Source organism: Suillus paluster (genome assembly GCF_016628075.1).
Source record: "Suillus paluster strain FC165 chromosome Unknown EDB91scaffold_13, whole genome shotgun sequence".
Taxonomy (NCBI): Eukaryota; Fungi; Basidiomycota; class Agaricomycetes; order Boletales; family Suillaceae; genus Suillus; species Suillus paluster.
Genome location: NW_024537573.1, coordinates 518043 through 531452, shown reverse-complemented (window position 1 = coordinate 531452; position 13410 = coordinate 518043). Strand labels below are relative to the sequence as shown.

The following is a 13410-nucleotide window of genomic DNA, read 5'->3' as shown; positions in this document are numbered from 1 at the left end:
TTATGGTTGTGGTTCTCGTGCTCACAACTGCAGATGCCGTCAGCCCCTCCGCCATTGATACCCTCCCCACTACCCTTTTCCGGCACTGACACCCATACTACAACTGCCACTCTTAGAAAATTGGCTACAGACCGAGAGTGGGAGAGAATGGCCGCAGACCGAGGGCGGGAGAGACTGGCTGAAGACCGAGGGCGGAAGAGACTGGCTGCAGACCGAGGGCCCACGAAACTGGCTCTAGACATCGCTTGGTCAAGCATGGCGGTTGACGACTGTCTGGGTCGCTATGGAAGACTTCTCGAGCACATTGGGAGCCATCAGAGAGTACATCATTACCCCAGAATTGCATTTACAGACAGCTTTTCAAGCACTCGAGCAGTTCAAGAGCTTGCCGGATTTCTTGATGTTTCCGGCGTTCCTGGCGTTAAGGCATCAGGATCATTGCACTTCTCCATTACCACAAGGTTGTTTTTCACCAGAAATACAGGTCATCCATACCATGACAGCCTTTTCGAGTTTCGAGTTTCGCATTCGAAGCACGCACACGAAGTCGATCAGCTTCCGACACCCTCAATTACGCAGAGCCCGAATAAATCAGACTCGAAGACTATAGAGATTCAACTTGGATGCATGGCAAACCTGTCATAGGGTATTGACGCGACAGAGTCTTCAGCTGTTGTACCTGATCCTCCGGTAGCAGCAGGAGGGGAAGGGGAAATCTATCAGCATCTGAGAAGAAAATGGGAGACCGTGACAATCTACCTGAGGAACTTTTATTCTTGACCTTGGAGGATGATTTCGACTCACCTGTTGTCACATACCCTAGTTCCAACGATACCACCAATCTGAGGTTATGTTACGCAGGATGGATGGTGGACTGGCGCGACGGAAGTCCAGGTCCAAAGGCAGTGAGCCTTGATCAAAAATACGACGGTGGACTCATACTAGGATTTCAGAAATTTCAAATGGCTGCAAAACGTTTGAAGGTGCCGCATTGAATCTTTAGTATGTCAGACGAAGCCCTTTTATGAAGATTTGAGGTTACAATTGTACTGGTATTTCTAAGAACTGGATTCTTCTTCTGAATCTCAGCACAACTCACTAGCGCTTTATTGAACTCAACCTGCCAAGGCGGCACACCAAGTTTAGATCAAAAGACTCCGACCAAGTTCGCACTAGTTTGTTAGTACTACTACTACTCCTAGAGCCTTAGGCAGCACCTGCATCTATATCACCACCGTCCACAGCAGACGTTGATGCCCACCAGCATCGATCATGAAAACTCTGGAACAGCACACCCAGCTAATATATCATCATCGTCACAGTCCACTGGCTTGGAGCCAACCAACCAGCTCCATGATACCGAAGGCACTAACAGAGACTCCGATGATCAGGTAGTTCCTCCCTTTGTCTCATTCCAGCCCACCCGATAGCAAGCACTCATTTACCTACCAGGTCGATACCCTCAATGCATTACTGGAGCGGGAGAATATGATCAAAGAGGGCGCAGAGAGGTTTCTCAAATTGCCTCTGACCGTACGTTCCACTTCATTCATGTCAATTTCATCTACAGCGCGTCTTACAGGACACGATGCGTTTGCAAGTGGAATCGGAGCTCGAGATGGCGACGGGCGAAATTGAGTCTTTGACGAGGAAGATCGAACTTGGTGCGCCTTCTTCCTGATTCGCGCCCAATAGTTAATACACGACGCACCAGAGGCATCTCGAGGCAGGCGCAAGAAGTACGGAGTTCCTATAAACCGGCGCAAATTCGCAGGTCAGGCTCCTCCAGTCGGGGTTCGGTTCAGGGCGGATAGCGATGACAGAGACAGAGACAGAGGTCTGCAGGCAGAGTTATTCAATTTTTCTTGGAAGTTGACATCCAGGGTAGATGATTTCAGAACAGCTTTGGCTCAAGCTAATGCCTGCCTCAAATCTTTGAATTCGCTATCGCGTCCAGTGACATCGCCTCCTCCAGCATCGTCCCCGTCGTCCACAAGCAGTATTTCTGCAGCAGATAGCGACAGGTCGAAGATAGATATCATGAACCGACTCGTCTGCATTCTGCAACGCAATCTTCGCGTCCGTTACGAGCTTAATCTCCCTGAGGTTGTTCAAGCGTGGGCAGGTTTACGCGCCTTCCTCAATACTTATTGATGCCATTTTCAGGATAATCCCAGCTCTCGCTGATCGATGCTCCATGCGCTGCCGAGCTGCCGCCTATCGGCTGGTCAGGCATGCATTGGTTGATTCCGATTCAGCAGGAGAACTGCATAAGCAGCCTCTGGAGTGGTTTATTGTGAAGTATTACGATTATGTTGTCCTGCACGACACGAGTCTCACATTTGTCTGAATAGATCTTTAGCACGAGATAACAAGCACGCAAGAGAGAGGGAACAAGTTATCAAGCTCATTCGTACTATCGTCGACATCGTCTCCGAACCTCGAGATCGACGTGGCATTACCGGAACAAAAACGATCCCTCTTTCAGAACCCATCATGCGAGCATTTCTAGCAGTTGCTGAGCATGCCGAAGATCCGTTCCGTCCCATTTGCGTACAAACTCTTGCTGAAATGAGTGCGTGGACTGTTTTCTTGGAATCTGGCCTGCCGCTGATCATAGCGCTGAAGTTCTCATCGACATTGACCTCGTCGCGCGATCTGGAGGTATTCGCTTCCTGTTGCATGCCCTTGGTGAGGGTCCAGTTGAAGTCGGGCCAATATTGGCCGCCACATTCTTGCATATCATCGACTCCCCTCGCACTCGCGCTTACCTGCATCTTGGAACTGACCTGGAGGTGCGCAAGCTCTTCTTGTCGGGGTTCATTATTTTATTTTCTACCATAGATTGCTCTCTCTGCCATTACAGACGCTTATGGCAAGGGCACGGATCATGCGGACCGTATGCGAAGCTGCACCAAGATCATACAGCTGATGCTACGGACTTGGAGCGGTAGGCATCGTACGACGTGTTATTCGTCAACTCATGAAATGATTTGTAGGGTTGATGTATTTCTGCCTGGAGGATCAACACGCCATCAAGTCCATCGTCGACACGCTACGAATACCGTCTCTCGAAACCAGAGTGTGTTGCTCAAGTCTGTATTGGAAGAAAGAACTCACCTCGATTCAAGGAGATAGTGTTGGATATGTTCTTTGATCTATTCAATATCAAGGCTCCGCAATGGTATAAAACGTTCATAGACGGTCGGCGGCTTACAAGTAGGTCAGCTTACCATCAAAGGTTGTTGGTAACTCAATCACGAGTTCAGTGTACCGAAAACCCCGAGCTTCAGATCAGCTCGCAGATCAGAAACTTCCGGAAAAGGGTCCTGAAACGCTAAAGCTCACTGACCAATACATTGCTCTTCTCGTCCTCGTATTCACGGACGCCGGTCTGATAGATGTAAGCATACATCCGTTGTACATCTCCTCCCAAGCTGACAGCCAACAGGCGCTCACAGGAATGCTTGAGGAATGCACCACTGGCTCCAACCTGTCACGTAAGGCAACCTTGCTTATGGCCGAAGTTATGCAGATGGCGAATCGAGTACTTCCCCTGGGTGTTGCTGCCAAGATACAGGTATGCTCTGGCATTCATTCCTTTCATTGGAGTCTGAATATATTTTAGGCTGTTCCGCGCGTATTTAATCTGGCAGCAGATTATAACCGAGGAGAGCATAGGATAGTCGGAACATCTGCTCTATCGGCAATCGACAGCTTCAACCGCAATCGTCTGAGGTTGCAACCTAGTGTTAGGAATGCACGTCCAAGGTGAGCGCCTGTGGAGGGCCAGAAAACATACGTTTACCTGGTACCGTAGGGCAAATTCTACTGAAGATGCCGTCCGACGAGGACAGAGACAAGTTGAACAGGTCAAAATCAAAATGGGGATGCAGATGGACGACAAAACTTTCCAGTCGTCCTTGCTCGAGACTCAGGTGCGTTTACTTTTTGGATTCTGCTGTGGGTCAGGTTGACTTTGCCCCAGGTTATGTTGACAAAAGACAGCGCAAAATGGAATTTTGAGATGCTTCAAGAGTTGATCGAAGGGCCATTATTGAATCCCAAGCGATTGGAAGAAGCCACCAAAGCAGCAAGATTTATGCGACGACTGCTATCCTTTTTCCATCCTTTCTCCCATCGATTTTCTGAACTTCCGAGGAAACAGGTATATCACAGTCTTCTTGCGGATGCTCCATGCTAATTGTAAATCGCAAGCCCAATGTTCGCTGGGTGCGCTTGGGATGTTCTCTTCTCACCACCTTGCTGGCTAGTCCCGATGGGATCCGGTTCCTCGCTTCGGAAGATGATCTGTTGAAGCAAATAGTAAAATGTTTTGCTCAGTTAGACCCTGTATGCTTTTATCAAGTCAACCTCATGGTTTCATTGACGCCTACATATCTTGCAGTTCAACGGCACATCAGAATCCGATCCTATGTTCTCCAAGCACAGGCTTTCGGACACGTTGACTTATGGTTACTTCGAGATGCTCGGAACTTTAAGCAAGCATGCAGAAGGCATCGAGTGAGCCGTTCGTAGTCCCTCGTCGTGTCTTGCTGATGGATGTGTTCAGGTTAATGGAAAAGTTCAAATTTTTCACTGCTTTCTATCACCTTAGCGAGCTGCGCGATCGCGAAGACTTGATCACCGCTGTGATCACCAATCTGGATTATACGATGTGAGCGCTCGATTGTGTTGATAGAGGCTATTATTGACTGGCGATATCAAGTGATGGTCATCCTCGTATCGTACTCTCGAAAGCTCTTACATCGAGCGATGTCGTGAGTCATGTTACATCCAGTGCAAACGTTCATTCACCTCCTATACTTTCCACAGCGCACACGTCTTTATGCGACGAACCACCTTGGGGATCTCATACGAGATTCACTTACACCAGTCGCGTGGACACTACGTCTTCTTTTGACTCAAATATATGACCAAGCGCCAGAGGTTTGCGAATTGGCCATCCAATTCCTTGAAGAAGCCTGCGATGCTATGGAAGTACTGCAACTTGTCGTAGAAATGCAACCAACGATGGACCATCTCGGAGAAATTGGACATCCGCTACTGCTAAAGTCTGTCAACCTTTACTACCTTTAGCTGAGGCGCAGAGCTGACCTGAAACCACCAGATTCATGTCAACTCCAATGGGCTTCCGTTACTTGTACGGCGAAGGTTACATCGATAGGGAGATGGACATGTGGTTCCATGTATGCGCGCTCTTTGGCTGCCACCACTCCACTGACCGTCGCTTATCCAGGAACGCAACATCTACTACGTCGTACAGGTGGAGATTTTCCTTTCTAAAGTCTTCAGCTCGGAGGCTGCAGAAGACGATGAAGATGTCCTGTACGTGCCGCTCTCTAATGCAGCCGCGGGCGTAACTAAATTGGCCTCAGGGCCTTCGACGGGGTCGTTCCACCCCACTTTTATGGAGAAATGTCGAAAACTGACCTTGGCTGTCAAGTTCTCAGCGAAAAGGGCCATTTCTCTGAGTTCTCCCATTTCATAAAACAGCATGGTCTTGAGAGTGAAGATTTCGAGCTAATTCTCAAACTCAAGAGCATTCTATGGGCAGTGGTGCGTTGTCTTTGCGAGGTACACGCTCAAGTCAAATCATTGACAATATCGCAGGGGAACGTTGGAGCTACCGAGGGTGGTCTCCCGTTCCTGGAAGAGGAAGAGATTATTCCCGCCATATTGGAGATCGCCGAACATTCTCTCATTCCCTCGGTGCGAGGGTAAGTACTTTGTTGACTGCTTGATTCATGGCATTAGACATGAATATTATATAGGACGTGTTTCTTCGTTCTCGGGTTGATTTCCTCCACTTCTCAAGGAGCTGAAATCCTCGACTGATTATCGGTGGGAGGCGACCTTATCGCCACTTGGGGTGCCGACCGGGTTGTGCATACCCTTGGATCTGGATAAATTTATCTCAGGTAAGGCAGTAGACTTCCTTATGCCGTCCTATAACTGATGGCCTTTCCAGTTACCTGCGTGGAATCCTGTGGGGGTAAAGGGGGACGGCGATTCTCGGCTTATACCGCCAACATCTCATACGGATCTAGAGGTGATCACTGCGATAGAGAACTTAAGCAATACTGTGATTGCAAACGCCGCATCACGATCACTTGCCAGGTAAACTATCTAAAATGCTTCTGCCCTTCCCACAATTTCTCAACATTCATCCCAGGATGAAGTCTCGGCCAGAATATCGATCGGCATTCTCGTCACCCTCTGTATTTTTCCGTGCTCTGCACACCGTTTCGACGCAACGGTACCGTTTACCAGTAAGGAGATATATATTCGATCTCTTCACTACCGAGTTGGACGGTGATCTGGCAATGGAACTCTCCGCATGCGCCAATTCCCTTCGCGCCCCACCAATGTTCAAGCAATCTGAAGCACATATCAATCGAGTAGTGAGCATGTTCGGGTTGAAACATGCCAGAGGAGCCTCCGAGAGCGATGATGAAGATGATGATACGGATGGTGATGCTGATGAAGTAATAAATGACAGAAATCCTGTGATTACGCTCCGACCGGTGAGCAGGATCATTGGCTTTGACAACTGATCTGGAGTTCGCTGGTTTGTGTGGGCGTCGATATTGTATTTGACTTCATGTCCTGGACATTGCATGCCCTTCTCGCTGACGCCATTGTATCATATATATATACCACCTGCACTACTCCTGTTGTACCCTTCTGCACCGTGCTTGCTCAAACTCTCGCATGAGAACTACCTCCTTGTCCAATCAAGTTCAGTTTTGTGTTAGATTGTGGTTGTATCCTCGGTAAAATGCTACGTGCGACCTGCTGGGGAATCTGACAAACATTTACCTGTGAGTGCAACAGGTCTGTAGACCGTCGGAAAGGACGACCTATGGCGTACACTTCTGTCCGTTCCGGGAATCAGTCAGATACACGCAAACGCTTCTTACTTCATTGGATCCGCCTGGCCAAATTCATTGCTTCGGCAACTTTGACTTCTGTTGATTAAATTGGAAGGCAAGAGGTTCACAACAGTTCGTGCCATTGATATCGATGTTCTCCCCTGCAACACGATGCGGTACTCGGCACACCTGCGCATATGCAGGCATCGGACAATGAGGGATGATCCTCATAATCATGGATGAACATACTGAAAAGGTCTGTTTTCGTTGTAACATTCTTAATATTTTGCCAATCTTCCAAACAGGACAAAAGCCGTCCCGTTTCTACCTATATGTATTATCTGTCTCAAAGACTGAGGGCAAATTTACTCAAGTAGTCGCTCGCCTAGATAGAGATTATTCAAGCGATGCCATCGAAAACAATGATAAACTCACCACCATGTCGTGTAAAATCCGCTGAGCAGAACCACGAATGTATAACCACGACAACGTTAAGATTGCACTGCATTTCAAAATCTTCTTAACAGCCTTGATTCGCCCTGCCCACATCCATTTGTCGGCGCCGACCGCCCCATAATGTGCCCAAATCGGTTTGCGAAGCCGCCACCACCAAACCGTCACAGCCCAAGGGTACGGATAGAATACCTTGCCTGTACCGTTCGCACGCGCCCACGAGGAGCAGTGTACGTGCACCGAGCGGGAGAGCCGTTCTTGCAGCTTGGCGTTGTATGTATCTGTGGGTGTGGCTTTGACGGTGAAGGATGAGACGGAACCGGTAAGGACCGGTTCTATGAGTTGAAGGATGTATGCAATCTTGTGGCAAAGATGAGCAGAAAGATACAAAAGTATACTGGATTTACCTGGACTTCTGCAAGAAACAACGCTGATGTTCGTGTTCCGGTATTTGGTCCTGTAATTATTACCTCAGACGATGACGACAACGCTCCCATCTGAACCCACCATTTAGCAAGTAAAAGTTCGGTATGTCTGGAATTGCAGTCCCGATGTATGCGGTAGGGCCACCGTGCGCGTCGTAATAGCCTTGGATAGTAACTGCATTCAAGCCTCGGACGTGCACCGGGTACCGCTCCTGTTTTTGCAATTGGCGCTCTATGGAACAGTAGATCATGTGTAGCACTCACGCCAATGAACCCAGTCGCGTATACGATGACATCAAATGGCAATATTTCACCTAAACTAATGTGAGGAAGAGCGATGATGTCATTGACGGCGCATACATACCAGTATTTGTGAGGATGCCATTCTCCATTATTTCAGCGATTCCGTCGAAGTTCAGAGACAAGTTACGGCGATGGAGGCTGTCGAGGAAACCACTGTTTGCGACTTCATGAAATAAAATGAGAGAAAACATCGCGCGAGTCTGCCGCAAACAAACCAGTTCGCTTGCAGCCTGGAGCTGTGGAACAAGTGAGCACATAAGTGATTCCTCGATCAAACACGTACGATGGTCGGGTATCATATGAGCATGGTATTTACTCGGTATGTTATCCAAGATGTATTTCGTCATCGCCTAATGGGAGACGTTAGACCGAATACTCAGTCGCGCGACCCCCACTCACCTCACGTTGTTTCTTGAGAGCCTTATCACTCGGGGGTAGGAGAGAGGGGAAATCGTACTATAACAACAGGTCAGCAAGCTAAAGCTAAAACCCTACAACGCAGCTGGCCCGACCCGGAACATTATCCACGCTCGGTGAAGTTGCATCGCCAGAGGGATGTTAGCAAACATCCACTTATCAGTGTCCGAGTACGGAATATGTGGCTTGGTTTTTTTATTCAGTCGTTGAAGCATCGAATAGAGCGTAAAGAACTTACTCGGGTGTTGAACCAGGTTGGGGTGCGGATGAAGTTAATTACCTCGACAGACGGGTCTTCAGATATAGATGGCACGAATTGTGCCCTTGTTCGAGCATGTCACCACTTATTACGTCCGCAGAAGTCGTATAACTCACCCGGAAGATGCATTTCCAATCACAGCGACACGCTTGTTCTGCAAATCTATTGACCCTGGCCACTGTGCGGAGTGAAACGAAGCCCCCTTAAACTTCTGAACTCCAGGGATCTCGTACGGAATCTTTGGGATCTCCATAATACCAAGGGCAGATATCACGACGTGGGCGACACTGGTCATTCTCTTGCCTGAAAAGACGTCTTCCGCCACGAGAGTGTATCGTTGTTTCGCATCATCCCACTCGGCGGATAACACTTTTGTGTTGAATGCGATGTGTGGATACAGATTATATTTCTTTGAAAGATTAATCCAGTAGGCTTGAATCTCCGGTTGAAGGCCATGCGACCTGTTCCAGTATGGGTACAGGTCTGATGATAAGCTGTAAAAATGAATTTCGATATCCGACGAGCATCCCTAGATAGAAGAAGTTTTCAGGTGAGTGATATACTGCAGTTTCCGCCGTTGAGCATACAGGATATGTGTTGGCCTGTCCAAAACCAGTTAGAGAAACATTTGGTGGGTCGGATCAACGTACTCTCCATACTCCACCAACTTCAGACCCTTTCTCATATATCTATCAACAGACTCAGCGAGCATCCCGTCCATTGTAAGGATGCACGCACAGTGAAATTGTGAAATCCGAGCTTGGTTTTGAGAGCAATAGCTTGGGATAATCCAGCAACACTGCATTGAAGCGGATATTCAGTTTGTGTATATTCAAACCAAAACAAAACTTACCCGGCGCCAATGATGGCGACTGTTCGCTCCGGGTCGCTCATGTAAGAAAATGGGTATGGTTATTCTAGTCATTCTGAACCTTCCTTTAATACGTTGCTTGCTCACCTATGTACTACGTTAGCTAACAAAGTCATATGACCCTGAAAGGCCTATCGCGTGAAACTCATCGTCCTTATCCTAGATATGACTGTGAGATAAACTAGGAATCTCGTACTGACCGGTCGAGGCTTGGTAACCTCAGTTGCAGGCTGACTTGACAGTTGACGCCTACTTGCGAAATGGATTATCACCCGCCTATCCCAGGCCATGGAAGGGAAACTGAGAAGGTCACGCTGCATTTGAAATTTTGGACAAAGTGAGAACTCGGAAACATGACCATTATTTAGTCCATCAAGCCCCAGAGTGTCGAAAGAAAATTTAGAAATAGTACTTACGAGAGAAGTGACACTTCTGGGAAACATTAAGTATGGCTGGTCCGTCGCTAGCATGCTCTCTCCCCCACCTTGCTCCCCGGGCCGCCTACACCTATGGCTAACTAGTGTATGTGCACCCCCACACACGGAGTCCGGCATAGCAACCGAAGAGGGTTAGCAATACAAATATCGTCAGCAACGACGAGGTTCAGCGGAATCCGCGTTAGACATGCCATCTAGTTTCCCTTCAGATCCACGGAGAGAAAGTGGAACAGCAGGGAAGGCTAATAACAATTCAAATCCAGCAGATGAAGTTTTGTTCTCCAGGACCACTCCAGGAAGCACAAATTCTAGTCAGGAGGAATCCTAATGAGAAGTATTTCAGAACAGACGTCATGAATCCCCGAATGACTTAGTACAGCTTGAGTGACAAAAATCATTGATGAGGAACCGCGTGTGCAGCCCAGCTGTTGATGATCGATGTTGGACGGACGACATCAGTGGACAGATTGCTCGGTTTGATGGCAAGCACTACAACTCACCAGTGAAACCAACAAACAGGAAACATCGACATCGAGTTGGGCCAGACTCTGCATGATGCAGCGGCTGATTATAAGCATTTTATACTGGGTTTGCATGTTAAAGGCGTTCCCGAGGACGAGGCTCTTTGACCCTTCAGTCTACTGGTAGTATTACGAGAGTGAAACCTGAAAAATATCGGCGTCAGGATATACGTGAATGTCAAATAGCAAGTTCGAACCTTGAGCTTGAGCGCTTGAGCTCCAACAACAGCAAGTTAAGGTGGCACGTACATATACATGGTATGATAATGATCATCATCGTTCAAACATCGATCCTTGACTGTTACCAGGCTCCGGCGTATTGTGGACTCGACCGAACTCACTGCTTCGTTGAAATTGCCTTTTGTTGGAGTGATGCGGTGCTTGGCGCATCTGCACGATGATGCACTGCGGCACCGAACAGGACGATCCGATCATCATCAAGATCATTCATTTTGGCGGACGTCAAACACACCGTGACGTACCCGCAAAAAGAGGGGCCAGGACCCCGAAAATGAGCCGGTTTTCAGGTAGCTCCAATAAGTATAGTTCCATATCAAGCCTGACTCGGCCTGAGGCCTGAGGGTCGTTTAATGGTTTATGTATCAAGTCAGCATGTCGCTTGACAAAGGCTCATATAGTGTAAAAGCACCTTTTCCCATCAAGCCTTGCAGTTGTCTGGCCCATCATCTGCACCCGCAAGGCTCTCTCTAGTGTTCTCAGCACTGATTCGCCTGGATGGTCACCGCTGATTCACCTCATATGCTAACACTGAACGACGAGGCCGTACCTCTGATCCATGCAGGGGCCCCTAAAAAGCCTAAAAAGCCTCTTCCAAAACTCCAGACAAGCATACTTATGATGCTGCAACTTGCGGACACTACAGCTTCAGCGTCTATATACCCGTACATCAATCAGGTATGACTACTTTTCCTGCATGTTCGTTGTCGATACTGTAACTGAAGCTCTTCCCAGCTTATTAGAGAGCTTGACATCACTGGAGGTGACGATGCAGCTATAGGGTACTATGTTGGAGCAATTGTAGGTGCCGAGATTACGACCTGCAAGAATTATCCTTATCGGATATGATTCACAGGATTCTCTGTTTTTCCTCGCCCAGGCGCTGACAATGTTGAAGTGGAGTCGATTGTCTGACCGTATTGGACGCAAGCCAGTATTATTGGTTGGACTATCAGGAGCTTGCATGTCGATGCTATGTTTCGGCCTCTCGACGACTTTCTGGAGCCTGATCATCAGGTATCACTTCAGCTGAAGATGAGATTGCAATACTGACATGGTTTCTCTAGCCGCTGCATGGGCGGTTTACTGAATGGCAATATTGGAGTCATGAAGACTGTGATGGGTGAATTGACTGACTCTACAAATATGGCTCAGGGTTTTGCCCTGTTTCCAATGGTCTGGTCCGTCGGAAACTTTGTCGGGCAAGTGGAATCATTTGACTATTATGATGGTCAATGATAAGTCCGCACGCCAGCCCTTTAATGGGCGGAATGCTCGCGCGACCACAGGATCACTGGCCCGGATTATTCACCAATCCCTTTTGGGGGAAATACCCATATTTTCTTCCTTGCGTAGTGTCTACCTGTCTGCTTCTCTTGGCCTTCTTCATGTTGTTGCGCTTCTTAGAGGAAGTAGGTCCCAAATACCTGCCTCGATGCCACGTACTCACGGTTAGCAGACATTATCGACCAAGCGTCGACCAAAGTTAACGTCAACCACGCTCGGTGTTTCAAATAGTGCCAACAGTGATGGTCAGGAAGCGTTTGCGCAACAATCCATGGCAAATATGCCCTTGCGGTCTCTGCTCACACCTGCCATTGTTGTTCCAATCGCAAACTACGCCATGCTGTGCTTCCTTGACATGTCTTTCAGGGCCATATTACCGCTATTCCTTTCCACGCCCACCGATCTCGGGGGCCTTGGTCTTGCTCCTTCTTCTATTGGTTCGTGGCTGGCATTCTGCGGGATCGTGGATGGTGTCTTTCAGGGATTGTTCTTCGCCAAAATTGTTGATCGATTTGGTCCAAAGCATTCATTTTGTGTGTCAGTGTCGTGCTTCGCACCACTCATGTTGGTGTTTCCGATAATGTCGTGGCTGGTACACGCAAGAGGGATAGTTGATTATGCAATTATGTATGCCTTGCTTGTCCAACTAGTTCTGACAGTAACATGGGATATGGCATTCGGTGCGTCTTACAATGATATCGGTCCTGTCATTACAAACCCGCCCAACTACAGGAACTGCCTTGATGTTTATCACAGCCTCTGCCCCCGCGAAGAATGTCCTTGGCGTTGTGAATGGTCTCTGCCAAACCTCCGGAGCAGTGGCCCGTGCGGTTGGGCCCGCCTTAGCGACTTCGCTGTTTGCATTTTCAAAGGAACACAATCTTCTCAATGGAAATGCAGTATATGTCGTCTTTATTATGCTGGCTGGTGTATTGAGGTGGCTGGGCTCACAGCTACCAGATGAAATACAAGATAGGGATGAGTGAAAGGTCAGCACTCGAGATTTTCACCCTAAAATGCACGAATACCCAGACACCTCAATAGAAATCCCACAGAGAAATTTGAATGTCCCTATCCGAGTGCCCCAAACAAGAGTCATCGCCTCACTGAGTAGTCTTTACACAGGACGATTGACGCATACACTGTGATACAGTACATCATCTAGCCGCTCATGTAGCAATCACGATTTCCACGTCACGTCCAGGAACCCCACATTAAGTACATATCGAGATCATTGAATGGCAGTCTGGGCTACACTTGTATATATATACCCGTCGTTCTGTCCGCACATTTTGTAGATATAT

At 48.1% G+C, this 13410-nt stretch overlaps 3 protein-coding genes across 3 annotated transcripts; 2 read left to right on the top strand and 1 right to left on the bottom strand.

Moving 5' to 3' along the window:
- Positions 1-1148: 1148 nt before the first annotated feature.
- On the top strand, positions 1149-6778 carry EDB91DRAFT_1120120 (Rapamycin-insensitive companion of mTOR, N-term-domain-containing protein). Its single transcript, XM_041318173.1, has 29 exons — positions 1149-1391; positions 1453-1533; positions 1583-1664; positions 1715-1837; positions 1889-2117; positions 2167-2301; positions 2355-2575; positions 2629-2795; positions 2845-2950; positions 3000-3082; positions 3132-3219; positions 3270-3403; positions 3452-3580; positions 3629-3771; positions 3821-3938; positions 3989-4168; positions 4219-4353; positions 4409-4524; positions 4574-4678; positions 4730-4781; positions 4837-5075; positions 5132-5210; positions 5261-5349; positions 5400-5580; positions 5635-5741; positions 5796-5808; positions 5840-5950; positions 5993-6141; positions 6197-6778. Exons 1-29 carry the CDS (start codon positions 1254-1256, stop codon positions 6576-6578), a joined length of 3915 nt encoding a protein of 1304 aa, XP_041179698.1. The 5' UTR covers positions 1149-1253; the 3' UTR covers positions 6579-6778.
- A 318-nt stretch (positions 6779-7096) lies between these two features.
- Positions 7097-9652, bottom strand: EDB91DRAFT_1120111 (uncharacterized protein). The gene is made up of 16 exons (XM_041318172.1): positions 9607-9652; positions 9492-9552; positions 9404-9442; positions 9341-9355; positions 8870-9282; positions 8733-8817; positions 8590-8679; positions 8477-8533; positions 8361-8427; positions 8293-8313; positions 8139-8240; positions 8039-8088; positions 7857-7986; positions 7757-7806; positions 7332-7709; positions 7097-7281 (listed from the first exon to the last, which is right to left on the bottom strand). The coding sequence occupies exons 1-16, from the start codon at positions 9645-9647 to the stop codon at positions 7243-7245; spliced, it is 1638 nt and encodes a 545-aa protein (XP_041179697.1). The 5' UTR covers positions 9648-9652; the 3' UTR covers positions 7097-7242.
- A 1418-nt stretch (positions 9653-11070) lies between these two features.
- Positions 11071-13192, top strand: EDB91DRAFT_1328148 (major facilitator superfamily domain-containing protein). The gene is made up of 8 exons (XM_041325268.1): positions 11071-11497; positions 11555-11620; positions 11676-11836; positions 11887-12021; positions 12075-12231; positions 12279-12786; positions 12839-13095; positions 13162-13192. Exons 1-7 carry the CDS (start codon positions 11318-11320, stop codon positions 13090-13092), a joined length of 1461 nt encoding a protein of 486 aa, XP_041179696.1. The 5' UTR covers positions 11071-11317; the 3' UTR covers positions 13093-13095; positions 13162-13192.
- The last annotated feature ends 218 nt before the right edge of the window (positions 13193-13410 follow it).

Coding starts and splice junctions, on each gene's coding strand:
- EDB91DRAFT_1120120 (XM_041318173.1), top strand. CDS start 1,254: ATGCCCACCAGCATCGATCATGAAAACTCTGGAACAGCACACCCAGCT. Junction 2,951..2,999: donor GATGCTACGGACTTGGAGCG/GTAGGCATCGTA, acceptor AATGATTTGTAG/GGTTGATGTATTTCTGCCTG. Junction 5,581..5,634: donor AGAGCATTCTATGGGCAGTG/GTGCGTTGTCTT, acceptor ACAATATCGCAG/GGGAACGTTGGAGCTACCGA.
- EDB91DRAFT_1120111 (XM_041318172.1), bottom strand. CDS start 9,647: ATGAGCGACCCGGAGCGAACAGTCGCCATCATTGGCGCCGG. Junction 8,241..8,292: donor TCCAGGCTGCAAGCGAACTG/GTTTGTTTGCGG, acceptor TATTTCATGAAG/TCGCAAACAGTGGTTTCCTC. Junction 7,987..8,038: donor ACGCGACTGGGTTCATTGGC/GTGAGTGCTACA, acceptor TTGCAAAAACAG/GAGCGGTACCCGGTGCACGT.
- EDB91DRAFT_1328148 (XM_041325268.1), top strand. CDS start 11,318: ATGGTCACCGCTGATTCACCTCATATGCTAACACTGAACGACGAGGCC. Junction 11,837..11,886: donor TTCTGGAGCCTGATCATCAG/GTATCACTTCAG, acceptor TGGTTTCTCTAG/CCGCTGCATGGGCGGTTTAC. Junction 12,787..12,838: donor AACATGGGATATGGCATTCG/GTGCGTCTTACA, acceptor GCCCAACTACAG/GAACTGCCTTGATGTTTATC.